The sequence below is a fragment of the Armigeres subalbatus genome, chromosome 3 (genome assembly GCF_024139115.2).
Source record: "Armigeres subalbatus isolate Guangzhou_Male chromosome 3, GZ_Asu_2, whole genome shotgun sequence".
Taxonomy (NCBI): Eukaryota; Metazoa; Arthropoda; class Insecta; order Diptera; family Culicidae; genus Armigeres; species Armigeres subalbatus.
Window position 1 is genome coordinate 202,151,067 of NC_085141.1, and position 11,879 is coordinate 202,162,945.

The following is an 11,879-nucleotide window of genomic DNA, read 5'->3' on the forward strand; positions in this document are numbered from 1 at the left end:
TATTAATACAATAAAGTTGTTCTGCATATGGCTATATTGGATCCGTGGCATATGTTATTCGTAAACATACCACGTAAATGATCAAATATTAAACCTTGAAAAAGCAAGCATTGTTTTTCTTGTATTCCTTTATTTGTCATCCTTGGAAAGAATTGCGGAAAAAAATGCTAAATATTGACATGTCTGACTTGTAGTTACGCATAGTATTTCCAGACTTTATCTTTTCAAAACTAACTTTATTAAAGACGAATTTGATTTGGTTCAGATGGATACAGATTTGCAATACAGATTTTTTGACTTGAGATACAGATATAAAGATTTTCTTGGGCAAAAATACAGATTTAAATGTGGCAACCCTGTGCACTACTACTGTCGTCGGTGTGTCGGCTCAGCTACGATCGCTTCGCTGCTGTCGTAGTCGGGAATTGCAAGCTATTTGCACTTCTTCTCCTCTGCTCTGCGTCGCCTCGTTCTTCTCGTAGTGTTGCTTGTGTAACGTCGTATCGAATCGTGATGCTGATTCCTCAAAATGGGACTTGTTTTATACCATTCGTTTCGTCATTGTCTCAGTTCTAGTTTGTTTTGCAGCGTCGTTTGGGGCGTGGCTTATTTTCATGAATTTGCTCAGTTTTCTGTTCGGCATTTTCTTTCGGGAGACGCAACAACACCAAACACAAATTGAGCCTACATTGACTATTTTGCGCATGATTTTGATATAGGAGCATGTTATTATTAATGGAACAGATACCCTAGTTTATTATATGTATTCAAGGGATTGAGATAACGAAAATTCAACTTTATCTTCCATTTCGTATCTTGTATGTGCATTGAAAACTTTTCAGATATGTCTCACACTAATCATTATTATTAATTATTATTATTAGCCAAAAAATAATCACTGATGGATATTTTTAAATACTACTTTTCAGATATCAAAATTTCGGCACTCACTGATAAACCGGTGCAATTAGACTGGATTCCCCCGAATGTTACTACGGATTTGGCGTCGGATTACATGTTAAGAATTGGCGAGCAAAACATACCAATAGTAGGTAGCAATGCGGCAAAAAGGCGAAAGCAACAACTCGAGTTTCAAGTACCCCCTCATGATCTCGATGCTTCTTTGTGTCATAATCTGTCGGAGAATGAAAAGAAACAATTAGTACAGTATGCGGAGAAAATTAGGAAAAGCTGCGTAGGACAGGGTACCGTCATAAGGATTGGCGACCAGCATATACCTACAAGAGCAAGCATCCAACGACCAAACGCACACTTGGGATCAGACCATTTGACATGTGGAATATCACCATCATCAGAAAATCTTCTAAATCAAATTTTATCCTCGGTGCCAATAAAGAATGCTTTGCTGGGAATTTCTAATGGACCAAAGCAACAAATATGCATTCAAAAAGAGATGATGGAACCAGATTTTAACGTAAGCCCTTTCCTATCGGACAAGATGAAGTACAAATTGAAATTGATGAAATTAAACTCGGAAGCCATTCGCACAGCAGTAGCATATGCAAGCAAAATTGATTATATTCTAAATGCCTTGGTTTCGGAAAAAATACCCTTTGAAAAGAGCTGCAACATTATGGGCCCATTATATGAATTTAGGCAAGCCTATAAAGGCAATGCAAGATTTAAGGATGAAATCGACAGGTATCTTAAATTAACTGCCGAAACTCATGAAACTACCTTATATCCTGACCAATTACAAGCTTCGGGACCTTCGAAAATGGCTAATCAATTTTCTTCCAAGTGCCAAGCTGCTATGACGAAGGATAAAGTTCTTCACGATATTTTGAATTCGGGTGCTCTACAGGCCATTTTACATGCCCCTGTTAATGGAGGCAGCTTGATAATATCGCGTGAACCTTTAGTCCCGGACTTCAGCAGCAGTCCACTATTATCGCCAGCATCAAAAAGCTTTTTGGAAAAAATTAAGGTAAATGCGCAAGTTGTCCAGAGTGCGGTAATTAATGGACCATTATATGATGAACTTTTCACAAAGCTGGACAATTGTCATATAAACTATTCACATGACTCAGTTTTGCAACCAATTCAAGCATTCCGTGACAAATTCATAAGTTTTGATAAAGACGATTGTTTTCCTAAAGAGGTGATAAAATTCGTTGAAATGTCTGATCTTCAATCTTTTGATGTGAGTGCAGACCAGGTTCCTGGTGCCGAGCGCATTATAAAGATTACGCAAAACGAAGATTCAGTTCTTTTGGCCTTGTTATCAAATCCTGCTCTGCAAGATGCACTCAACTATGGAAAAAAGCCTAATCAACCTCTGCAGCTTTCATCAAATATTCCAAATAAAAAAAAATTGCTGTGCACTTCAAAATTATCTCCCGCAACATTTGAAAAAATCTACAGTTTGAAAATTGATTACCCGGTACTTGAAAGTGCTATTGTCAGTGGTCCGGTATATGACCAACTTATACATCGATTGTCCAGGAATGGTATCAATGTTGTCGAAGATCCGTTGTTAGATTCAATCTTGAAACTCCGCAATGAATGTAACAACGATGAAAATATTAGGAAAGAACTTGCTAGATATATTGCTCATCCTGAGCCATATTTATTTGACCCAGCCACAATCGAAGAAATTTCCCCAGAAGAGCCATTAGTAAACAATCAATCATCAAAAATGCATGCTTCACATAGTGATGATTCTGGATTCGGATCAGTTCCTCCAACTCCAATATTTGCCACGTATCCGGGGTTCAATAAATTAACAGAAAGCCCTCCAGAGTATAAGCCCTGCGCAGACGATATTCTACCCAGTTCTTTAGAAAATTTTGACTTTTTAGTTCTAAATGAATTAGATACCAATGTAGGACAATCTTCGCATGATGTTTCACAATCCCACGATCTTGTTAACTGTAAAGGATGTTCGGAATCTATTGTGCCCGGAGAAGTCGTCGTCAAAGCCGAAAGAGTTGGATACAATGGTGCGTGGCATCCTCAGTGTTTCAAATGCCACAAATGTAACGAACTACTAGCAGATTTGGTGTACTTCTTCCACGGAGGTGAAGTGTATTGCGGACGGGATTTAGCACATATTTTGAAAATTCCTCGCTGTTCTGCATGTGACGAACTGATATTCACTAAAGAATATACCGCAGCTGAAGGTGCTACATTTCATATAAAACATTTTTGCTGCTACCATTGCGACGCTCCACTGGCCGGTCAACAATATGTTCCAGATGAAAATACAAGCATGCCACTGTGCTTGGGTTGCTATAATTCATATTTTGCAAAAGTTTGTCACCATTGCCACACAACTATTGGACCAACCGAGCAAGGTGTCGCTTGGGAAAACATACACTGGCATGGAAAGTGTTTTATTTGTAGTGGAAAAGGATGTGACAAGTCCCTTATTGGAGGACGTTTCTGTGTCAAAAATGGCATGCCATTTTGTAGTCCACAGTGTTTTAAAAGCATGCAGTTCTGATATACTTCGGAAGTATTCCAATCAATGATCCCGACTTGTGCCTATATTCATAACATTAGTAATAAAAGGAAGCATTTATCACCAACTTGTAGTAAGACTAAAACTATACAGCGGAATATGTTACATTATTGCATATTATATTTCTCCACTAATTCTAGAATAAATAACATGTATACTTAAAATTGCAGTTGGTTGTTTTTATTTGTTGGAAATTTGGCTTTCCAGCTTCACTTTCGAAGACTCTCGACTCCACCCCTAAGTAAGTCCGACCAATTTAGTCTCTACAACAGTTTGTTCAACAGTTTTTCCAACCAAAACAACAACGAACAATATTAACAGCAGTCGTCATTTGCCTAAACAGTAACATTGTGCTTGCGCTGATGGTTTTGTTGCTTCTCCACGGAATATCCGTGGTCCATATGGTCCCCTGAAAGATCCGGAACATCCGTAAATATGGTCAATTGTGGCCACCGGGTGGTCCCCTCTACAATCCAGAACATCTGTAATTTTCTTACTTTCCTTCTGACCGTGATATCTAGTTCAATGATAGTGTTCAGTCCGTAACCCAGCAAACTGAAGAAACAAGGCACGCCTCCTTGCGCAACCATCGCCATCGTCTGTGCTCAACTCAGAACAGTTTTTGAATAAAACCATGGTGCCAGCCAGCACCATTGATCAGTTTTTTTCGCAACGACCAACAGCAGCAGAAGGAGAAGAAGATCGAGAAGCAGCCCAGCCGAGACCAGCCGCAGCAGAGTCGAACCGACACCGGCAACAGCATCAGAGCCTAGCCGAAGCCGGCCGGCATCTGCGTGGAGCCGCAGCAGGCTGAAGAAATGTGTAGGTATTTTTAAATAAGAAGAAGAAGAGTAAATAATGTTTTAGAAAAGTCTTGCGTATGTGTGCTTTGGTTCCTTGCCAGAAGCTCCCTCGGTCCACCAGCTGCCACAAAGAGTTAATTTTCGGTCCTTGTCAGGGCCAAGAAGAGTTAATAGTAATTTTCGAGGCAATTGTTTGGCATTCGTCGCTGGTCCGTCGGTAACTGCATTAGGGTAGTTCCCATCCCGCTGGTTCCAATGGGGAACCAGCATTCGTCGGCGGATACGCTGCATGAAGGCAGCTTTGGATCCGCGCTCCACCCCGGAGCACCCAGCAGCAGTTACAGTCTACTGCAATATGCAATATGAGAACGCCTATGAAGGCTCAGGCAAGTGATGCAACCGGTGCTTCCGCCGGTTGTGGCAACAACGAGGATGGAGTGGAAGAATGGGACACGCTTGTTCACATGCGTGGCTTAGCTAAAGGAAAGCTCACCTGTGAGAGAAATATCATGGACCAACTCGCGCAAGAAGAAATTACGCAGCCGCTGATGAAGGTGCATCAGAAAAAGGTGGAAGCAGCCTACAAGGAGTTTGCCGATTATCATGAACGCATCATGATGGCGATCACCCCACCAAGTAAGAGGAAGGAACAAGACTGTGAGTACCTCGAATTTGAAACCTTGCACGACAATATTTGCCTCACTCTCGAAACATGGATCGAAAGTCTCAACGAAATGCCCGTGAATGCTCAAACACTCCGGAGTCAGCAACCGCTGGTTGTGCAACAGTCGCTTCCTCGTGCCATTCCGCATTTTGATGGCAAATACGAGCAGTGGGAAAAGTTTAAAGTCATGTTCAGGGACGTGGTGGACAGATCGAACGACGCACCACGGATTAAGCTCTACCATTTGGAAAAAGCACTGATTGGGGACGCTGCTCTCATAATTGACGCAAAAACCATCTCTGATGGCAATTATGATCATGCATGGGAAATTTTAGCAGAAAGGTTTGAAAATAAAAGGCGAATGGGCTGCTGAATATGAGAAAATTGTCGCAAGAAAGCCACTCTGAGTTGAGAGAGTTGGTTGATTCATGCGTAGGCCATGTCGAAAATTTGAAATTTTTGGGTCAGGAATTTACTGGGGTATCAGAATCATTCGTCACACATCTCCTTGCAAATGCGCTAGATGACGAAACTAAGAAGCTATGGTGAACGTCTGTCATACATGGGGAATTACCAGATTATGAGGATACTGTCAAATTTCTAAAAGATCGCATTTCCGTTCTCGAACGATGTCAGAAGTCCATAAATGATAGCAAGGTCAAGCAATCCACGCGTGTTCAAACCAAAGCAAGTCAAGGGTTCGGAAAGCCGTCGTCGAATGTGAAAGTAAATACCGTGTCGTCGTCTAACAGTTGCGAGTTTTGTGCTGGTGAACATTTGGCGTTCAAGTGCTCGGTGTTCAATGGAATGTTGGTGGAAGAACGATTGAGGCTAGTGCGTGAAAAACAAGTGTGCTTTAATTGTTTGAGACGTGGTCATCGTAGTACGGATTGCAGGCCCAACAAGTCGTGCTCAAAGTGCAAAAGGAAACACCATACGCTACTACATTTTGAAGGTGGTTCAATTCAGAGTTCCGGTTCGAGTAATTTCAGATCAGCAGAGCAGAAACAAGTATCAAAGGCAGCAGTTCAACCAGCTATTGGAAACCCAACTGATGGCATCATCCCTACTACCGTACCATCGAACGTGGTCGAGAAGCCAATTGTACAAGTGCTTTTACTAACTGCAATAGTCAGCATCTTGGATAAGAATGGAAACCCGCAGGTATGTCGAGCCCTCTTGGATAGTGGATCTCAGGTCAACTTCATTTGGATATGACTAGCGAATCTGGTGTTCTTTCGTCCGAGACAAGTGGACTTGTTGATTGGAATGAAATGGTACGACGACGTAATCAAGCCTGGTCGACTGAAGCTGTCCGAAGAACTCCCTATGCTCCAGAACTCGCAATTTGGGTGGTTGGTATGTGGAAGATATTCTAGTGCTTTTAGTGGAATAAGTGTGAACTCTTGTATAGCGACACCATCTGGTGATCCGCTAAGTGAACTAATGCAGAAGTTTTGGGACATTGAAAGTGTATCCAGTGAAAATTGTCCGTTGTCGGAAGCCAAACAGTGTGAATAACATTTCCAGTCTACGTTTCGCCGACGCGATGATGATTGATACGTAGTGCAGCTTCCACTAAGGGATTCAGTAAGTAAGCTTGGAGATTCTAGATCGATGGCACTCCGGAGATTCTACGCTTTGGAAGCAAAACTGCAGAAAAATCCGGAGATAAAGAAGCAATACGATGATTTCCTGGAAGAGTATGAGCAACTTGGACATTGTGTGGAAGTCCGTGAAATGGATGATCCCGTCGGTTTGCAGAAATGGTATCTGCCGCACCATGTAGTGCTAAGGCCATCGAAGTCAACTACCAAGTGCCGCGTAGTATTCGATGGATCAGCGAAGATAGGTGGAATGTCCTTGAATGATGCGATGATGATCGGTCCTACAATCCAACCCGATTTGCTGACGATTATTTTGAAGTTTCGCGTATTTCGGTACGTGTTAAGCGCTGATATAGCTAAAATGTATCGGCAAGTGCAGAAAGCAAAATGCCACACTCCGTTACAACGCATCTTCTACCGGAAGAACCCTAGTGATCCACTTAGAGTGTTGGAATTACAAACTGTGACCTACACCACAGCTTCCGCCCCATTTCTAGCTATTCGAGCATTATACCAACTAGCAATAGATGAGGAGGAGTCACATCCTGGGGCGGCAATGTTAGTGAAGAAGATGTTCTACGTCAATAATGTACTATTCGGCGGCGACGACTTGGAAGAAGTGCGAAAATTTCAAGGAAAATAGGTTTCCTTGTTGCAGCGTGGAGGTTTCCATCTACACAAATGGACAGCGAATGATGAGAGACTCCTGCAAAATGTATCTGATGTTGATCGAGATAAGTTGGTGAAGATTGAAGACTCTAGCGCAAATGAAGTTATCAAAACCCTTGGATTAATGTGGGACCAAATCGGAGATGATTTTCTATTTCGTGCATAAGCTGACTATAAAATTCCAACCCCAACAAAGCGACAAGTGTTGTCAGTAATTGCCCGTCTTTTTGATCCACTGGGACTGTTGTCACCAGTCATCGTTTTGGCGAAGACACTAATGCAAAAACTTTGGAAAAGCAAAATGGATTGGGACGATCAACTAGATGGAGAGTTACTGAAGGATTGGACAAATTTCTTGGATGCGCTACCACTTGCAGAAGACTTCAAGGTTACACGACGAGTTGTTACGAATGAAGCAGTCAGGATCGAAATCCATGGATTCTCAGACCCTTAAACATGGCCTACGGTGCGTGCGTATACCTTCGATCAGTATTCGATGATGGCACAGCTAGTGCGAAGTTGATTACTAGCAAATCAAAAGTCTGTCCAATTACCCCATTGTCTATTCCTAGGAAGGAGCTAATGGCAGCTCTGCTTCTGAATCGCTTGGTGAAAAAAGTGATCAACGCAATGGAATTGGAAAACGTCCCAGTTATTCTCTGGTCGGACAGTCAAGTAGTTTTAACATGGCTGAACAAACCTGTAGATCGTCTTCAGATATTCGTAAATATTCGCAGAGACTAACCAGGAAATTAAGAATGTGTGGAAATACGTCAGGTTTGCAGACAATCCGGCTGATATTGTGTCTCGCGGAATGTCAGCTAAAATGCTTTCGAAAAATGATTTATGGTGGAATGGACCGTATTTTCTACGCAGCGCAACCTATGAAGAAGTGACCCCTGCAGTACTGAAAGATGAAGAAATTCCAGAATTGAAGTCTGCAATATCTGCCAATATCGCAACAGTATATGAAGAGCTTCCAATATTAACGAAATTTGAGTCTTTTCGAAAAACGCAACGAATTATCGCCTTTGTTCTCCGGTTCATATCCAATTCTAGACCAACATTTGAAAAGGGCGTAACAGCCAAAATTTATTCCTTCTGATTCTTCGTCTACATATATAGCTATATATGTGGACAAAGAATCAGAAAGAAAAAAATTTGGTTGTTACGCCCTTTTCAAATGTTGGTCTAGAATTGTCGTTTGAAGAAAGGTACACGAAGTGCTACATCAACACCAGCGATTCCGGAGCTACAAAACGCAACTAAGTGCATCATTCGTGCGATCCAACGAAGTAAATTACAAGATGAAATCGACCGCCTACAATCTGTAGAGCCATGTTGGCAACCTAAATCCCTTCTTGGATGACGGATTACTAAGAGTTGGAGGTAGAATTCGTCACTGCAACCTACCTTACGATGTGAAGCACCAATGGATTGTTCCTGCTAAACACCCTGTGACAAGAAATCTCATCGTCGCTATACATAGGGAAACTCGACATGCTGGTCCGAAGCATACTCGCAGCTCTAAGAGAACGGTATTGGATCCTGAATGGTAGATCGACGGTAAGGAAAGTTACTAGAAGTTGTATCACCTGCTTCAAATCAAACCCGAAGTTGGCTGTGTAATTTATTGGAGACTTGCCCTCGTATCGAGTCACCGAAGCACCTACATTCCTGAGAGTTGGAGTGGATTTTGCCGGACCCATCTACATCAAACAAACCGCTAGAAAAGCCGCACCAACAAAAGGATACATCTGTGTATTTGTCTGTATGGTATCTAAGGCAATGCACTTGGAAGTAGTCGAAAACCTCTCGACTGAAGCATTTTTGGCGGCACTACAAATATTTGTTTCCAGAAGAGGAGTTCCTGAAGAGGTATACAGTGACAATGGAACCAATTTCATGGGAGCGAGATCGGAACTGCGTGAGCTGTACGAGCTCTTCAAGGCTGACCTCACCAGTGAAAGGCTATCGCAGTTTTGTCAAGTCAAGGAGATCAAGTGGACAACAATTCCCCCTAGCGCACCTCATTTGGGAGGGTTATGGAAGGGGGGAGTTAAAAGTGTCAAATCTGTTATGAAGAAAGTATATCAATCCGCCTCTCTGACAATTATAGAATTTGCGACCTTGCTTTGCCAAATTGAGGCCATACTAAACTCGAGACCTCTTTTTGCTCATTCCTCTGACCCCAATGACCCTAATGTTTTGACCCCTGGCCATTTGATGATCAATCGACCTTTAACCATAGATATAATAATCAAGATGTTGGGGTCAGAACAAATTAGTACTCATTTTGTGGTTCCATGTTCTAAGATTTAGGTACCCAGTAAAACAAAGCAACGCTTCTACATAAATTTTAAAGGCTGGAGCACAATGGATACGTTGCGTTTGCGTTTGAGTTTGCGTATTGCTATCCGTTTGATACGTTTTGTACTAAAATACAAAACGTACGCAAAACGGATAAGCAACCCACAATGCATACGGTTTTGACAGTTAATCAGTTAACATTTATTTGTCGCTGTTGGGTTCCAAATAAGTTATTACGGAATGGATATGTATCTCTGGCGCTCGAGATTTGAGCTTATATTTTTAGACAAGTTATTAAAGTATTCAGAAAATTTGAAGGAGAATCACAACTGAATTTTTTGGACATTGGGGATGGAGGTTCATTAAAAATCGTGATTGATTCAGGTGTTTCCTAGGCAAGTTTCCCCACAAGTCATTACAGGATTTTTTTGAGAAATTCCTCCGAGAGCTTCTTTAGGAACTCCTTCATAAAATCCTCCTAGACTTCCTCCGAAAGTACCTCAAGATGTTCTTCTGAAGCTTTCTCCAGAAATTCCTTCGGCAGTTTCTCCAGGAGATTGTCCACTAAATTCTCCAGAAATTCCTGCGAGAGTTTATCCAGAAGTTTCTCCGTAAATTCTTCTAGAAGTTCCTCTAAGAATTCCTCTAGAAATGCCTACAAAATATCCACATGAATTATAAATAGTTTATCTACAATTTTCTTCGGAAATTCCTTCAAGAATACGTCGGGAAGTTTCACCAAGAATTCTTCTGGAAGTTTCTTCAGGAATTTTCCAAAAATTACTCAAAAAATTTCCTTTAGAAGTTTTTATAGGAAGTCCTCTAGAAATTTCTACAGGAATTCCTTCGGAAGTTATTACAAAATAACATTCGGAAAATCCTACGAAAAATCCACTAGGGATTCCTCAGGATTTTCTTCCAGAAACTCAAAATTTCCCAGGAAATGTTCCGGAAGATCCTCCAAGGATTGCTCTGGAAGTTCATCCAGGAATTGCTTCGAAGTTCCTCTAGGAATTGCTTGGAAGCTCTTCCAGGAATTCTTCCGGGAGTTCCTCCAGAATTTCCTCCGGAAGTTCCTATGAGATATCCTCCCAGCTCCCCAGGCATTCCTTTGGAAGTTTCTCCAACAGTTCCCCAAAGTTTCTTCAGTAATTCTCCTGCAAGTACCTCCAGGAATTTCCCAGAAATTCCTCAAAATTGACTTCGTAAGTTTTTTTAAATCCTTCAGGAATTTTCGTAAGTTCCTCCGAAATTCCTCCGCAAATTCCTCCAGAAATTCATCCGAAGTTCTTCCGAATTCCTCCAGAAATTTATGAAAATTACAAAAATCATTCCAAAAATCCTCCGAAAATTCCTCTACAAAATCCTCCAGGAAACCATCCAGGAATTCCCCTGAACTGCCTCAATCATTCCCCCAGAAATTTTGCAAATATTTCCTCCGGAAGTTGCTCCAGCAGTCACCAGACACCCCCACCCCACGAAGTTTCTCCTGGAATTCCCCGAATGCTACAAACAATAACTTTGGAAGTTTTATAAAAAATCCTACAGAAATTTTCAAAAGTTCTCCAGGATTCCTCCGGAAATTCCTCAGAAATTCCTTCGGAAGTTCTTTCAAGAATTCTCCTATAAATTCCTCAAAGTTACTTCCGAAGCTTCTGGGAATCCTCCAGAAATTTGTACAAAAATTCTTCGGAAATTTCTACAAAAAACATACGGAAATTGCTCTGAAAATTCCTCTGGAAAATCATCCGGAAGTTCCTTCAGGAATTTCTCCGGAAGTTACTCCAGGAATTTCTCCGGAAGTTCCTCCAGAAATTCCTCCGAAATTTCCTCCACAAAATCTTCCGGAAGTTCTCCAGAATTTCTTCCAAAATTTCCTTCAGAAATTCTTCCGGAAGTTTCTTCGGGACATCTTCCGCAAGTTCTTTCAGGAATTCCTCCGGAAGTTCTATCAATAATTCTTCCTGAAGTTCCCTGAGGAATTCCTCCGGAAGTTCCTTCAGGAATTCCTCCGAAAGTTCCTCAGGAAGATCCTCCAAGAATTCCTCTGGAAGTTCCTCCGGGAATTTCTCCGGAAGTTCTTTTTGGAATTTATACGGACTTTCCTTCAGGAAATTCTCCGGAAGTTTTTCCAGAAATTCCCCGGGAAGTTCCTTCAATAATTCCCGGGAATGTTCCTTCAGGAAAAACTCAGGTAGATCCTCCACGAATACCTCCGGTACTTCCTTCAGGAATTTATGCAGAGTTCCTTAAAGTTCCAAGTTACCTCACGAATTCCTCAGAAATATCCTATGAATTCCTCCGCAAATTCATCCAATTTATAAAAAAATACAAAAAATCAT

The 11,879-nt window shown here is 41.5% G+C and overlaps 2 protein-coding genes across 3 annotated transcripts in view; both read left to right on the forward strand.

Moving 5' to 3' along the window:
- The window catches only part of LOC134226579 (uncharacterized), a 39,232-nt gene extending 35,579 nt beyond the window's left edge, over positions 1 to 3,653 (forward strand). For both annotated transcript variants that reach the window (XM_062707432.1, XM_062707433.1), the window contains exon 3: positions 930 to 3,653. In XM_062707432.1, coding sequence (XP_062563416.1) covers positions 930 to 3,466 — 2,537 coding nt within the window. In that variant the 3' untranslated portion in view covers positions 3,467 to 3,653. The remainder of the gene's footprint in view (positions 1 to 929) is intronic.
- A 2,915-nt stretch (positions 3,654 to 6,568) lies between these two features.
- On the forward strand, positions 6,569 to 7,201 carry LOC134222244 (uncharacterized). Its single transcript, XM_062701386.1, has one exon. The coding sequence runs from the start codon at positions 6,569 to 6,571 to the stop codon at positions 7,199 to 7,201; it is 633 nt and encodes a 210-aa protein (XP_062557370.1).
- Positions 7,202 to 11,879: the final 4,678 nt, after the last annotated feature.

Coding starts and splice junctions, on each gene's coding strand:
- LOC134222244 (XM_062701386.1), top strand. CDS start 6,569: ATGGCACTCCGGAGATTCTACGCTTTGGAAGCAAAACTGCAGAAAAAT.